General features: G+C 40.4%; 1 protein-coding gene across 8 annotated transcripts in view; it reads right to left on the bottom strand.

Moving 5' to 3' along the window:
• EYA1 (EYA transcriptional coactivator and phosphatase 1) overlaps nt 1-16,681 on the bottom strand; it is a 161,501-nt gene that overhangs the window by 69,188 nt on the left and 75,632 nt on the right. For all 8 annotated transcript variants that reach the window (XM_090283583.1, XM_090283584.1, XM_090283585.1 and 5 more), the window contains one exon: nt 551-690. In XM_090283583.1, coding sequence (XP_090139709.1) covers nt 551-690 — 140 coding nt within the window. The remainder of the gene's footprint in view (nt 1-550; nt 691-16,681) is intronic.

Genomic DNA, 16,681 nt, shown 5'->3' with positions numbered 1-16,681 from the left:
ATTTTCATCTTTTTGACAAAAATCACCATTTTTTTTCCAACAGTAGATCTCACTTTGGCAAAACAGAAATGTAATTGCAGTGGATTCAAGACCACGAAATGTACTACCCTTTAAGATTTTATTTAATTGCTCCTGCTTTTAAACTCCACCAAAACATGTCTCGTAAGATGATGACCACTTTAGCTTAGAACATTGCAGGTTTTCCTTTCTGAATATATGTGTGTCTTTACTTTCTAAATTGAAAAGATATAGAGTACTATAGGAAAATTTTGTTCAAGCAGATTTATATAATTTATTATATTCCCTTAGAGAGAAATAAGCAGATACTTTACCATACAGTTAAAAGGGAAGAGAAAACAGAAATAATTGCTTTACTTATAATAAACAGGAAAGAGAGAAAATAATTATTTACCTACAGTTACTAAGAAAAAGAAAGCAGACAACAGCATTTGGACACCTTGGCCACTGCCATTGACAGTGTAGGTATACAGAACCACCATTTAGCTGCTAAGATGCCTTGTTATTCACTTGGGTATTGGCAGTAACATACCTCAAGATCAGAATCGGGGGGAGGTGAAGGGTTATTGTTTCTTCGGCCTCGTCCACGTGACTTCCCATCTGAACCTCGACGTAATCGGTCAGAGTCCGAATCTTTAATGGGTGTTGATGGGCTATGGATTGTACTGTACTCTGCAAAAATAAAGGAAGAACTCTCATGTCTTTGTTCCAGTGCCACGGTGCCACAATTAAACTTGTTTTATTTCATGGGAAACTTTGAAGAGTAGAATACATTTCATTCTGCTCAAATTTTACATTACCTTTTACTTGCATTGGCAAATAATTAATGAGATATTTGATGCCAAGACTTGTTTTGAAAAAATATGTGATCAGAAATGATTCAAATTTAATTGAGGACAATAGGCTATACTAAATTGCCTACATGTTCTTTGTGGTTCTCTATGATAAGACAGTGCTCCCCATCCCCCAACTTCCATGCTTGTTCCTTTCATTCCACGGACGGTGCCTGGCTGTACTGAGAGCTTCGCACATTAGCCTCACCAGCTGCTCTCACACCTACAAAAAGCCTTCTGGTTTATGGAAAGAATAAAAAGAAAATCAGTTCTGGAGCAGGGGAAACAATCACCAGGCAGAACCTTTTTTTTAATTTAAAAATCTGCATTTTCTCTTCCATTTTATATGAGAACAAGGGGGTCACAAGATAAGGAAAACAGAGATCTATAGACAATACCCACGCTCTTACGGCATTCATCATGGGTTCTTACTGGGTCTTCGTCTCTTTGAACCAAAAATCCCAAGTTAGTCAGCACCTTAAAATTATTCATCTAGGGAACTCAGAGAAACCATAGAAATAATCACAAAGGAATGACCCCCAACCAGCTCCAAGGAACGCCTGAGCAGTGGTTGTGAAGTTGGGAGGAAACTTACCCTGTTTCCAGAAGAAACAACAAACCATTTACTCTCATGTCTTAGGTATATTTTTTTCTTTGTCCATCCAGTTTACAAATCAGACAGGTTCTACCTCCCCAAATTCCAGATGTGCCAGTGTGCTAGCTCTCCCCAAAATCTTTGCCAGATTTCTCTACTTGATATGGGTTAGAATCTCTCAACCTAATATTCTCACTGAGACATCGTTGATGTTATATTTCACCAAAGAGAAAACTACGGAGAACAAGTAAAGGCCTTTGTTACTGTACTGTTGGCCTGGACTCTACCAGCCGGACATCATGTGCCAAATCACATGGTCTCAGTACTGTCTCCATGTTTAAGCCGTAGGACTCAGGGTAGATAGGAAGGGAGTTTGGCAGAGTAAATTTCACTTCTAAATCACATGAAACAGCCCTATACCTCCTGTTTAGTTTGAAAACCTAAATACACTTGTGTCACTTTTAGCCGAGGCTTTTGCATGTGCGCTGCTATGGCAAACAATACAGCAAACTTACTCATGCAAACCAGTAAAGAAATCCTCATACCCCCAAACCACTGTGATGTCTTACAAGCCCATTAGTTCACTGTGGGCAAAAAGTCCCAAACAACAACTCTCAATGGGTTCCTGTATGTAGTTATTTGGGATGCATCTTTGACCTAATGCATTGTGTAGAACTGTGAGAATACAGAGCTGGTTGGTCAAAGTTAAGCATTCTCGAAATCTGTATTAGATCGTTTTTTCTTGCAGAGGCAGATAACTCTGGCATCCTTTCCTCAAGTTGTTCCAAACCAAACATCTTTCTACCATATTTTGTAGAGAACTAGAAGCTCCAAATGGATATCTTTTTTTATGGAATTCAGTGGGGTCCATAAAGTCTTTGAAGAAAAAGTCTCGACCTTCCTTTTCTTTTAATATTCTATGATCTACATCTCCATGCAGAACCTTGATAGCCACCATCTCAGACAGAACACACATCAATCTCTTAAACAGTTTCAAAACAGAACATTTATTTTGCAACTAGCACAGCTGGCATGGAATTTGACCTGTAAAGTCTACCTTGAATCATGAGCTCTCCAGCTTTTGAAAGTTCATTTTGAGAAGAAGCTAAAGGACATCAAGCAATGTATCTTCTCACATTATGTATTTTGCCTTGACTTCCAGGTAGCTTAGGGTTAACTTTGTCCTCAAAGTTTATCTTACCTAGGTTCTGTTAGCCTAAATTTTCTCCATTGTTGCCCATTCCTTTATTGCTTTGCGTTTACTTCTGTACCTCTGTTTTAAAAACGAATTAAATCTTTAAAAATATATTCCATCTCAACTTTTTTTGAAATGAAAGAGCTAAAATTAAATTGATCAATTACTCCTGTAACTTCCCCACACCCTCAAAATAAAATCAATGAACGAAGTATTTAGGTATATTTTTAAATCATCTTATCTAAACTTTTTCCAGGTGGAGAATAAAAGCCCTGAAAGATGGACAATCTGACACCTTTAAATATTAACACACACACAAACACAATGTGCAGGTCTCAGCTTCTTAGAAGGAAGATGAAATGTAAGTGAGGCAAGCTAGTTAAATAAAAAAACTCTTCCTCTTTGTTCTGTGAGGTGGAATTAAATGCATCTACTCTCTTAACCAGCTTTCCTGACTAACTTCTCCTTCCTCCCCCTAGTGCAAAACAACTCAACAAATAATTTAATCTTCTAATCCATTGATATCTCATGTTTCATTAAAATCCTCTCCCAGATTGTTCCACTTTACCCCGACTGAGATAATGGATGTGAAACTACTCAGAAGAGCATTCATTTCATTTCACAAACATTGATTGACTACTCACACTCCTCTAGGCATTGTACTGGGTAGGAGCTTGAAGCATAATGATGGATCAAAGAGACATGGTTCCTGACTTCTTGGAGATTAAAATTCAGAGGAAAGCACTGATTCATGACAAAAATTAAAAATTACAAAACAATATGGAAAAGGTTTTATAAGAAAAGGCAGAATGCTAGGAGACCACAAGGGAAGTCCACATAACTAAGATTTATAGGGTTGTGGAAGCTTCCTGAAGATGGAGGGAAAGTGTACCAGTAACAAGGGAATTAAAATGTAGTTCAAGAAGCTATGTGAGCATGTGGGATGGGGTGTGAGAGTGTGCATGTGTGTGTGTGTGTGTGTGTGTGTGTGTGTGAAAGAGAGAGAAGAGAAAGAGAGAGAAGGAGGGAGATGGAGAGAGAGAGAGAAGGAGAGAGAGATCGAAGTACTGAAAATAATCAATCGGAGCTGAATCTATAGAGGAGGAGTACAGAGATGAGGTGGGGTGGGGGCGTGGGAGGTGGGGTGGGTAAAGAAATCAATAAGAGTGATGTGATCAAGCTCCCATTTATTTTTTAATGTAATTTTATTGATAATGCTATTATAGTTGTCCCAATTGTCCCCCTTTGCCCTCTTCTGCCCAGTATCCTCCCCCTTTCCCTCCAGCAGTGCCCCCCTTAGTTCATGTCCATGGGTCATGCATATAAGTTCTTTGACTTCTCCATTTCCTATACTGTTCTTAACATCCCCCTATTTTGTACCTACCAATTATGTTTCTTAATCCCTGCATCTACGCCCCACTGTTCTCCCCTTTCCCCCACCCCACTGATAACCCTCCATATGGTCCCATATGGTCTCCATATCTATGATTCTGTTCCTTTTCTAGTTGCTTGATTACTTTTTGTTTTTGTTTTTTAGATTCAGTTGTTGATAGTTGTGAGTTTGTCATTTTAATGTTCAAAGTTTTGATCTTCTCTTTCTTAAATATCTTTAACATTTCATATAATATGGGCTTGGTGATGATGAACTCCTTTAGCTTTACCTTGTCTAGGAAGTACTTTATCTGCTCTTCCATTGTAAATGATAGCTTTGCTGGACAGAGTAACCTTGGTTGTAGGTCCTTGCAAATTCTCTTTTGAGAAATCAGCAGATAGTCTTATGGAAACTCCTTTGTAGGTAACTTTCTGCTTTTCTCTTGCTACTTTTAAGATTCTCTCTTTATTTTTAATCTTTGGCATTTTAATTGTGATGTGTCTTGGCCTGGCCCTCTTTGGGTTCAACTTGTTTGGGATTCTTTGTGCTTCCTATACTTGTATGTCTATATCCTTCTCCAAATTATGGAAGGTTTCTTTCATTATTTGTTCAAATAAGTTTTCAATTTCTTGCCCTTCCTGTTCCCTTTCTGGCATCTCTATGATTTGGAGATGTCCCAGAGTCTTCTTATTCTCTCCTTATTTTCTTTGAATTCTTGTTTCTTTATTCTGTTCTTGTTGATTTGTTTCTTTCTTATGTTATAAATCATCGATTTGAACCCCAGCTTCCTTTCTTTTACTGTTGATTCCCTTGGATTTTTTTTCTCCTTAGTGTAGCTTTTATTTCTTCCCTTATGTTTTTGCCATACTCAATGAGTTCTCTGAGCATCTTTATCACCAGTGTTTTGAACTCTGTACCTCTGTTTTCTTTTGTTTCTTTTAGCTCTTTCTCTAGGATTTTGTTCTCTTCTTTCATTTAGGCCATATTTCCTTGTCTCCTCATTTTGGCAGCCTCCCTGTGTTTGTTTCTGTGTATTAGGTAGAGCTACTTTGACTCTCTGTCTTAATTCACTTCTTAAGTTGTACGGGGCAGAGCCTTAGGTATTTGCCAGGGAGGGACAACCTACTCTACCACTTAGTGGCTCTGTATGTTGGGGAGGGATCAGAGAGGGGACAATGTTGCTGCCTGACTGCTGGAGGCTTACTTGGCACTTGTCCTGTTTCCAGTCACTTCACCCACTTCCTGTAGGTGACTGGCACCCTTTTAGTTGCTGCACTGGTGTTGGTTCCCGGAATGGGTGGGTTTGTGTACATTCTAGGACTATGGAGGTCCTTTAAATGGACTCTCCTGAGAGACTAGCAATTTATTCTGCCACCCTAACCTCCACTTGTTTTTACAGCTAGAACTTAAGAGGCTTTATTTTCCTGGCACTGGAACCCTGGGCTGTGTGGTCTGGCCTGGGGCTGGGATCCCTTGCTCCCCAGGTATTCTTTCCGATTTTTATCCACCACACATGAATGTGGAACTGCCCATTCCACCAGCTGCCACCAGTGCCTTGCAGCTGCCACAACATGTTCTCTCTGCCCTGGCTCCCCACCTCCATCCCTCCTACCCTTCTGGATGAATATGGCTTCTTTAAATCCCTGGTTGTTGGACTTCCGTACAGTTTAATTTTCTGGAAGTTCTGGGTGTTCTTTGTTTTGAGGTTAGTTGTGATCCTTCTTATGATTGTGCAAGGAGGCAAAGGTGTCTACCTATGCCTTCATCTTGACTGGAATTCTCAAACTTCCATTTAGAGAGAAGACTCTAGCTCCAGTGTGGCCAGGGTACTGGAGACAAGTGAAGACTGAAAAAGGGAGCCCATCCCAGAGGATAATTCAGTAATTCAGGTAAGGGATACTGGTGGGCCAGATACAGGTAGTGTGGATAGTGGGAGTTAATGTTTTGAAGTGTCATTAGGAGTGAGATCAGTTGGATAAGGAAGAAGGAGGAAGTCAAGTATGATGCTCAGGCCAATGGTTTGGCAACTGGACAGATTATAATACAAGGTATGAGATTTAGGAAGAAGAAAGGATTATAGGGAAGAATGCAGGTGAGAATTCAGGTTCAGTATTTGGATACAATTAACTTGAAGAGTCTGTAGCATTTATATCTTGTAGGCTGTGAGACTGCTTTGAAGCTCAGGAAAGAGATGTGGTTTGGAAACTGGCTCCAGATATAACTTAAGGAATGGGTATAATTAGCCCTGACTGGGTAGCTCAATTAATTGCTTGGAGTATCATCCCAAAACACTGACATTGTGGGATCCCTAGTTAGGGAACATACAAGAATCAACCAATGAATACATAAACAAGTGGAACAAATTCTCTCTCTCCCCCTCTCTCTAAAATCAATAACTAAAAAGTAAATAAATAAATGGGAAATGGATGTAATTAAAAACATTCAGTGTGTATAGAAGAGATGAGCAGAGAGTGTGAGAAGGAAAACCAAGGTCAGTGTCCTGTGGAGTAAAAAGTATGGAAAGAGAGTGATTAGTAACTTCAGATCAGCAAAAGCTAAGGTAAAATGAAGATTGAATCCAAGAGTGTTTTAGATTTAGAGTTAAAGAAGTCTTTTGTATATCTGGCAAAAGTAAAGATCTGAGAATTATTTGGGAGGTAGACTAGTGAGATAAAAATGAGACAGCAGAAGACAGAAGAATAAACAGGTGCTAAAACTCCTAAAATGTTACTGATGACCCTGTAATAGCCAAATCCAATCATTATTTTTTAGTCCTCAGTCGTATTTGACTTTACGGCTGTGCTGACTACTCATTCCTTAAATGATGTACATATCTCTTTTCTTCTGCTTCTCATCCTGCCATTCACACTGCTCCTTCTCAGTCTCTTTGGAGAACTCTTCCTCTGCGCAAAGCTTAACTATTAGTGTTCTCTATATTAGTGATACTCAAAGTGCTGATCTGGGACAAAATAAGGAGTTTGAATCAGGACATTAATTAATACAATGCTTCCCTTATTGAAAGTCTTGCTAAGATTAAAAGAAAAAAGTCAGCTAAAGTAAACAGTGTGCTTAGTGATGCAGTTGATTACATTTTGAAGCACATTCCTTGTGTTATCATGAACTAGTAAGAAATAGTGGACAGGCAAGTCAATGACTGAACTATATTTTGAAGAGCAGTGCACTAGATTTTTCTTGATGGTCCTCTTATCTCACTATAAGCTCTCAGTGGTTGGTAGTATTTGTAAGAGGGATTTCAGTGATAGCCTCCAGGTTAATGATTTTAAAGCTTTACTCCCAGATCTCTTGACCTGAATATCGCATTGTTTGCTACACCTCTCTCTATATGAATATTCCATGAATAGCACAACTGAAGTTCTCTCAAACTGAATCTTCCTTCTCTGCTAAGAAACCTGATTAATGGTACCAGCATCTATCCAACTGTCCAAGCCCAATCAAATCAAGGAGAAGTTCTGTGGCTTTTATCTCCGGAAGACTTTTGTTCTAATTAAGGCTCTCATCATCCCTCGCCTCAATTCTTGCAAGTGGCTGTTTGTAAGCTTGCCACCCAGGGCATTTCAATGATCATCTGTGCTACCATGACAGACAGCTGAAATAGTATTCAAAGCTCCAAACTCCCAATACGAACAGGAAGGACAGTCTACATATGAGGACATTGAATTATGGACTCATGGCCACTTTTCAAATCTCAATCTCACCACTTAGTATGATTTGTGCAAGTTATTTGCCTTTTCTATGAAATTTGCATTATCTATGAAATAGGAATAAAGGAGATAAGATAAAGCTAATATACAGTAAAGGTACTTAGAACCATGTATGACACTAGCATTCTATGATGTTAGCTGCCTTGAAAAAAGAAAAGTCCCAGAGTCATTGTCTGACAACCTTACCTCTAACTGCTCTCTGCCCTTTGTGGTCTCCACCTGGGACAGACATATTCATCATTCTCAGGGCTCTGCAAGGGCCAGGCTGTTTCACAACTTGGTATATTCTATTTCCTTTACTTAGAATGCCTCTTCAACTCAGCTCCCTCCCCTGACCTCTCTGTGAAATTGCTATAGAAACCCCTAAAGATCAAGCTGAAATATCAGCTTTGTGAATTCTCCATTTAAATATTGGTCTCTCTTTTGCAATTACATTTATCTCTATTATATGGTTACACAATTTTTGCAATTATTTATGTTCCTAGTGGATTACATATAATTTGATTGATTGATTTTGAGAAAATGCCCATCACTCCTGCTCTTGGAGGGCAGAGCTGGGGGTATTCATTTTGTATTCTGAGAGCACAATAAGTCTCTAGAGTACAAATCAGACATTTTTTAAAAAATGAATGACTGAATGATTGAGTGTTTCTCAAGTTTAGCTCTATTTAGTCTATTAAATCTATGAAGATTATCTTATTTTTACTAGCTAGTATTTTCAAATGGAAAATAGATTAATTAAAATCTTACTTAAAAGCTAATGTTTATATATTCTATCATAAAATATTAAACTCTACACAAGATCATTAAAATTCTACATTTTTAAATCCTGCTAAATTGTTCCATAAATCCTTCAATGTTAAAAAGACAGAGAACTGGAACTAAGGAGATTCCATTGAGTTCCTCTTGGCTTCTCTAGTTCCCCTGACCTCACAAGTCTTAGAGCCTTGGGGCAGTATTTTTTAGTCCTCAGTCTTCTGGTTTGTCAAATTGAGAACATAGCCTAGCTACTTAGCTTTAAAGTTCTATTACCTATGTATGTACGATATTTATCAAGTCTTCCTAGCTGTTAGTTGTTGGTTTCTTCCTTTTAAATAGTCACCAGCAGACTAATCTATATAAAATTTCTTGGGCAATTCCAACCCTCAGAAACCATCAGGGTTCATTACCTACTGTATCTACTCCAAATTCCTTATCTGGTTTTATTTCTCCTGCCTCCCTTAACATTTCTCTACTTTCTTATACATATTGCCAAATAGTTTTCAAAAGGATATTAATTTAAATTGTGTCAGTTTTAGCACAGCCTTACACACACTGGTTCACTGTTTTTAAAGAAGTCACTACTATTTTATTAGGTGTAGAATGGTATTGCAGGCAATTAATTTGAAGATAATGAAATGCTTGTATATATGTGCTTGATGATTACATTTCCTTCTATGACCTGTTCAAATTCTTTGCCAAGTTTTTATATTCCTTTAGTAATATATAAAAGTTTTCTTTTTCATATTCACAGATACTTTTCCAAGCCTGCTAGTTCCTCTAATTATGCTATTTTCTTAAATTATGCTTTCCTTCAGAGAAGTTTTTGATTTTTATGGAGTCCTGCTTCACAGCATGGAGATCTGGTTGAAGATTTAGGGTTAAGCGTTCACTTTTATTCTAAGGGTAGCAGGGAATTTCTGCTCTAACTTGACACTCTTGGGCCTACATCTGCCAGTGGTAGATACGAAGGAAGCAGGATACATGGCTCCGGCAGGCTCCCTTCTCTGGGTTCTGGGAGGGCTCATTTCTAAGTCTGAGCTGAAAGACTCCTCGCGGGAAACAGAATTAAGTAACCTGACTCCTCGCTGCTGAGAGGAAGCTGTGTTGCATGTATGACCTTGGGTTGAGGCCAGGGCAGCTACAATCTCTTGCTGGACCCTGAGTCTGTGCTAAGACATTACCTATTAAAAAATGAAGTGCAGAGCTTTGGGGAAAATCCTCATAAAGGTTATCTGAATTTAGTGAACATGGTAATCAATAATTATATTCTATTTGTTGCCATGGGGAACTCATAAAAAGAACAGGGTATATTACTTCCTTAAAAGCAGAATTATCATGTTCAAGACTTAAAGTACATGGGAAAGTCATACAGGTGAGCATGATGAAAATGGCAGACAGCAATCAACACCTAGGCTCCCCCAAACTCTGAGACTCGCAAAATCAACATAAGTATATGCAAAAGTCATCTTAAAAGGTGGCATATCAAGTCAAATTGAGGAAGACTGAAAGAAAGAATGCAGAGAACTTAATTCTGATTCAATGAGGAAAGAATGTCATGGTTCCTTTGGTATTATTCCTCAAGGAGGTAATGCCAAAGGGCAAAAGAATCCTATACACCCATTGGGTATATCTCTGTTTATAATTTTTGAAATTTATTTTCCTCTGGGAGGGGGGAATTGCTCTGTAAACTCAGTTAATTAATGTAAATAACTGAGATTGCATCTTACTCCAGGGATGGGTTCTTTAATCAATGCACATGGTGAAAACCACATATAATTACAATTACCCAGAAATTCTCTCAACCAGTTGCACTGTGAGAGGGTGAAGGCAGCAAAACTAACCTGTAGGACAGCAGGGTGTGGGCCACAGGTCATGGGGATGAGTGGAACCAAGCTGCCCACCCTATTTAATTTTAATTCTCTTTTTGTTTTGGGGGCAGAGTCTGAATACTCTAATGCAGCAGCCAGGAAAACTTTTTTTGTAAAGAGCCTAACAGTAAATATCTTAGGCTTTGTGAGCCATATAGTCTCAGCTGCAATGACAACTCTGCTGTCACAGCACAAAAGCAACCATGGCTAATATGTTAATGAAAGGATGTGGCTGCGTTTCAATAAAACTTTATTTACAAAACAGATCTGGCTTTTAGGAACATACAGTTGTATTCATTAAAGTAACTATTTATTTTATGCAACTCCACGGTGATTCTGAGATTCAAGTAAATGACTGTCTCCTGACATCTCTGGGCGATATCACTTCTTCAAACTGTTGCAAACATTAAATGTTAAAATTACGTGGTAAAAAGATTAAGTAAAACATGCTATTGAACTAAGTGGAGAACAAGATCCAAAACAAAGTGCTATTTTTTTGTATTGCTAATAAGTAGAAAAGGAATTTAATATATACTTTCAGAAGTTCCTATTTTGGTGGTCAGGGAGTTGAACCATCATGATATCAAAACGTATCTACCTTGAACATGCCAACAAGACAAGAAAAGGGTAAAATTCTATTTTTCTCCTCAACACAGTAACTTGAAATGCAAGACAGAGATTGTCTTTGAGTGGATATGGGCACCAGACACTTCCCACCTTGGGCACCATTTTGTGTGCTCATCTCTAACAGAATGACTAGGAGCTGGCACCGAACTTAACAAAATTGAAAGTCAGGCTCTATCCCAGACGTGTGGCCTTGGGGACACTGGCTACTGGGCTCATTATGGTTGATTGAACATGGAGGAGACAAGCATGCCAGTGGCACCAGAAAATGAGCTAAGGTGTGTTACTAAGCAGAGAAGAATTCAAAGGCCTGGCCATTGTCCAGTCCTGCTGTTCACTATGCAGGGACATTAGAAAATCCAGGTGAAAGGGCAAAGGAAAGGGGCACATAGGTCTTTCTTACTGCAAACTTAGATTTTCCTTGACTTACAGTGACCTCTATCAACTGAATTTGACAAATGTTCCTTCCAGGCCCACCTCCAGGCCTCTGCCAATATTTTTAAATGGATTCTTCTATCCTATAAGACAGCGAGGGAGAAGGGCAGCCTGGGTTCAGCCTTTATAGCCAGAGAGTCTCAGAGTTGAAAACTGAAATTCCTATTATTCTTCAAGCTCTAAAGAATTTCTAGTGGTTGCTTAAGCCTCATGCTCAAATTCTCAGGTGACAGAATGCAATACCATTCAAACAAAATGCTCACAACAGATAATGTATGTATGTGCACCATTTGTTCAGATAAATTTCTTTTTCTTTCCTCAAAAGAAGGGAATAATGCTGGAAAATGTTTTTAACAAGGTCTTTCTATATTATTTTTTAAAAACGATTTAGACACAAATCAATTTACAGCAACTATAAAATAGTTCATCTCCTTGCACTAGATTTAACCTCTTATTCAGGAACCTTTCACTCCTGGAGCTTCGGGAATGAATGGGAAACGTTTTCTTACATCTTAAAAAAAAAATTTTAATCCTCTCCTGAGGATATATTTATTAATTTTAGAGATATAGGAAGGGAATGGGAAGAGAGAGAGAAGATGGAAATGAAAGAAGGGAGGGAGGAGGGAGAGAGAGAGAGAGAGAGACATTGAGAGAGATCAGTTGCCCTCCCTTACCTCCCGTACACTCTCCAACAGAGGATCAAACTACCAACCTAGCTATGTGTCCTGATCAGGGATTGAACCTGCAACCTTTTGGTGTGTGGGACAATGCACCAACCACCTGAGTCACTGGGCCAGGATTTTTTAAAAAAATGATCATTAATGCCACACTATATTGAAGATATACTGCAACCTCAGGTATTGTAGAGTTTCATGCTTTCCTACCCTTCCCTCTCACCACTGAGATTTGAGGAATTCTGTCTCAGAAGATGCCACTCATTAATTTTTTAAATTGTAAAGGTTTCTAAATGGCTCTGAGCATTTTCCATTCACTTTTTTAGAACTCATCTCTGTTCATCTTTGAAGATAGCAGCTACTGTTTGGGTTCAATCTTTCTCCTTAAATTTCTGAAATAGAGGTAAATATGCAATGCTTCCTCCTCACAGAATTGTACTTCCAGCCACTGACCCTAGTCTGCTGACTGCCATTGATCAGATTCACCCAGTACCTGGAGTCAGGGCCAGCTACATGGATTTGTGACCTACGCAGTCACATGGGGCCTTGTGCTCAGATGGGCCCTGTACTTGGTTTAATATCTTCTGAGCTGTCTGGAAATTCTTTTTTTTTTTTTTTTTTTTTCAGATTTAATGTGTTTTATTGATTAAAATATTACATTTGTGCCAATTTCCCTTCCCTCTGCTCCCCTCCACCCGGTGGCCCCCCTCCCTCCAGTTGTCCCCCCCTTTTAGATTATGTCCATTAGTTGTGCATACAGTTCCTCCCAACCTCTCTCCGTCTATTCCATTCCCTCCTACCCTGATCCCCAATTCCTATATCATCTCCCTCCCTCTCCCCACTCCCCTTCCCTGTTGACCTCCCCCCACTATGCTTCCCTTACCCACAGTTCCTTTTCCACTCTCGTTGCCTGTTTCGTTTGCCTTTGTTTCATCTCCCTAGCTTCTGTTTTTTAAACCAGTCCCTTTAACATCTCATATAACAGTGGTTTGGATCTAATGAACTCTTTCAGTTTTATTTTGTCCTGGAAACACTTTCTCTGTCCTTCTATTCTGAATGACAATTTCGCTGGATAGAGTATTCGTGGTTGTAGGTTTTGGATTTTCATTACTTTGAATATTTCTTGCCAGTCCCTTCTTGCCTGCAGGGTCTCCCTTGAGAAGTCAGCTGATAGTCTAATTGGGACCCCTTTGTACATAATTCTTTTCTTCTCTCTTGCTGCTTTTAAGATTCTCTCTTTATCTTTAATTTTTGACATTTTGATTATAATGTGTCTTGGAGTGGTTCTCCCTGGGTCCAGTCTCTTGGGAACTCTCCTTGCTTCCTGGACCTGTAAGTCTATTTCCTTCCCCAAGTCTGGGAAGTTCTCCTTTATTATATTTTCACTCAATTTTTCAAGTTCTAGTTCATCTTCCTCATTCTCTGGCAAACCAATGATTCTTATGTTGGGCCTTTTATAGCTGTCCCAGAGGTTTCTGATCCTCTCATTGTTGCTTCCTATTTCCTCTCGCTGCATTGGTTGACTGCTTGTTCCTTCTCCATATTCCAGTTTGTTGAAATGAACTCTGGATTCCTCACCTTCTGTCTCGTATGTGGTTTTGTTCCTTTCGTTATGAAAGTTTTTCGCTTCTTTCATATCTTTTTCCTGCTCTTTTGTGAATTCTGTAAGCCACCTGATAACAATGGCCCAGAACTGAGCCTCTGACAGGTTTCTTATCTGTTCATCTGTCAGGTTCTCTATCTGCTGTCTGGTGAGTTGTGCCACCGGGATCTCTATAGTTGTCTGCCTCATTTTGACAGATGCGTTTTGTTTTCCTGGGCCGGCTGTCCGGGGCGGTGCCTGTGTACGCGTCACAAATTAGCGACCGGTGTCTGTCTGCGACCTATTTCGCAGCCCTGTGGTGCTTTCTGTGGGGGCGGGGGTCCAAGATGGATTCACACAGTTATTCAGCTAGGAGACCGGGATCCGTCCTCCCGCCCCCCTGGGCCTCACTGTTCAAGGCGATGCTGCGGCTGCTTTCCCCAGCGCCAGAGTCGCGCACGCCAGGGGCTTGATTGGAGTCCCTCACGCCAGGGGCTTGATTGCCCCCGGGATTTTTCGCCGCCCCGCCCGCCGCTCCGCAAACAGCTTTGCCTTCTTTAACTCTTACCTGCCCAAATGGCACCGCTGGTTTATAACTTCATGTGTTGGGCTTCCGTGTAGTTTTATTTTCTGGAATTTCTAGTTATCCTTTGTTTTGAAGTAGTTGTATTCCTCTATAGTTGTAGAGGGAGACCTAGCGTGTCCGTCTAAGCCTCCATCTTGGCCGGAAGTCTGTCTGGAAATTCTTTATGAACAAGGGGCTCACATCTTCATTTTGCTTTGGGGCCCACAAGTTATATAGCCAGTCCTGCCTGTTGCAACACAAAGAGATCTCTGAGCCACTGAAGCATGAACTACCTTAGGATCACATGGTAAGACAGAGTACGTACTATGTTCCGGGCAACATGCTAAGCACTGACAATCCAGCTGAGCAGGACAAAAGTTCCTACCCTCACAGCAGCTTAGAGCCACCTTGATTCCTTACATACCAGGGGTCACAAGCAACAGCAGGAGACACTTGCCACTCTTTTTTTCTTTTTAAGTTAATTTATTGTTGTTCTATTACAGTTTTCCCATCCCCCCCCCATTTCTCTCCCTGCCCCTCCCACCCTTTCTCCCACAGTCAGTCCCCACCCTGTTGTCCATGGCCATGGTCATTTATACTAGTTCCTTGACTAAACCCTTCCCCTTCTTTTCCCCCTTCTCTCTCTCCCTCCTCCCCTCTGGTCACTGTTAGTCTGTTCCCTGTTTCCATGCCTCTGGTTCTATTCTTCTCGTTTGTTTTGTTCATTAGGTTCCTGTATTAGGTGAGATCATATAGTCACTTTCGCCGCCTGGCTTATTTCACTAAGCATAATATTCTCTGGTTCCATCCATGTTGTCGCGAAAGGCAGGAGTTCCTTCTTTCTTCCTGCTACATAGTATTCCACTGTGTAAATATGCCACAGTTTTTTGAACCATTCATCCACTGATAGGCACTTAGACTATTTCTAACACTTGGCTATTGTAAATAGCGCTGCTATGAACATAGGGGTGCATAGGTTCTTTTGAATTGGTGTTTCAGGATTCTTCAGGTATTATCCTAGCAGTGAAATCACTGGATCAAAAGGCAGTTCCATTTTTAGTTTTTTGAGGAAATTCCAAACTGTTTGCCACTCCTTAAGATCAAGTCTACCCCCAGCCACAAGCAAGCAACCTGGCTTCTCACTCACTGAAGAAATAGAAGCTTCTACTCTACACTTTCTGTGCCAAATAAACCCCCTACCAGGACTTTTTACCCTCAGTCTACCTGCCCTCTTGTTCTGATGAACTTCCTGTGCTCCTGAGGCCAACCCTTTGTCTGGGTGTGAGGTTACAGGCCCCTGTCACCTATACCAGCCAGCATCCCCTTTCTCCTGGGTCACCTGCCTATGCATTCAAGCTAGGTATAGTTCTGGCCTAAAATATACTTCCAAAGTCTCTTTCATTTCTGCTCCACTGCTTTGTTACCTTGTAGTGTGCAGCAAAAGTAACTAAAAGAATTGTGAATATTTGCTTCTTATTCTCTTTCAAACCCACTTCAACCACAGTATTTTCTCTAAAACATCAATACTTTGTCAAGTTCACCAATGACTCCAGTGTTGTCAAATGCAATAGTCAAGTCTCAATTCCCATTTTTCTCTAACCTTCACCAGCATTGCACACAGCCAATCAGACCTTCCTTCTGCAACACTAACTGCTCTTGGCCTCTGGGAGGCCTCCTTCTCAGGTGCAAGACCTCAGGCTCAGTGTGCTCTCATTCCTTCTGCACTGACACTTGCTGGCCGGTCAACTCAACCAGGCACATAAGCTTTAAATGGCATTTGTGATGATTCACGCATTTAAGTTCTAAGCTCTCCTATGAACAGCAGACTTATCCGACAACTAACTTACTATCTCCCCGCTGGGATTTCTTATTTATTTATTTATCCTCATCTGAGGATATGTTTATTGATTTTAGAGAGAAAGGGGGAGAGGGGCAGAGGAGTAGGGGAGAGAAGAGGAGAGAGGGAGAGGGGGAGAGACACAGAGAGAGAGAGAGAGAGAGAGAGAGAGAGAGAGAGGCATCAGTGTGAGAGAGAAACATAAATGGGTTGCCTCCCATATGCACCCTGACTGGGATCAAACCCGCAACCATTTTGGTGTATAGGATGACCCTCCAACCAACTGAGCTACCTGACCAGGTCTCCCCCTGGGATTTCTAATTAAGGCATCTTAAACTTCACAGGTGCTAAAGAGAACCCGGCCTTCTTCAACTATACCTTCTCTCCCTGCCACTTTCCTGTATCAATAAATGGCAAATGCACTTTTCCAGCTGTTTGGGCCAAAATCCATGATTTCATCTGTGATTCCTTTGTTCTTACTCCTCACATTCAATCTAATAACAAATCCAGGTCACTCAAATTTCTGATATCTCTCCAATCTGACTGCTTTCACCCCCTCCGCCCCAGCACTGACCCCTGCTCCGCACCACTTGATGGTC

This window comes from Furipterus horrens, unplaced genomic scaffold (assembly GCF_987537825.1).
Source record: "Furipterus horrens unplaced genomic scaffold, mFurHor1.1.pri manual_scaffold_7, whole genome shotgun sequence".
NCBI classification, from domain to species: domain Eukaryota; kingdom Metazoa; phylum Chordata; class Mammalia; order Chiroptera; family Furipteridae; genus Furipterus; species Furipterus horrens.
The sequence above is the reverse complement of the archived record's forward strand: the minus strand, read 5'-3'. Positions and strand labels throughout refer to the sequence as shown.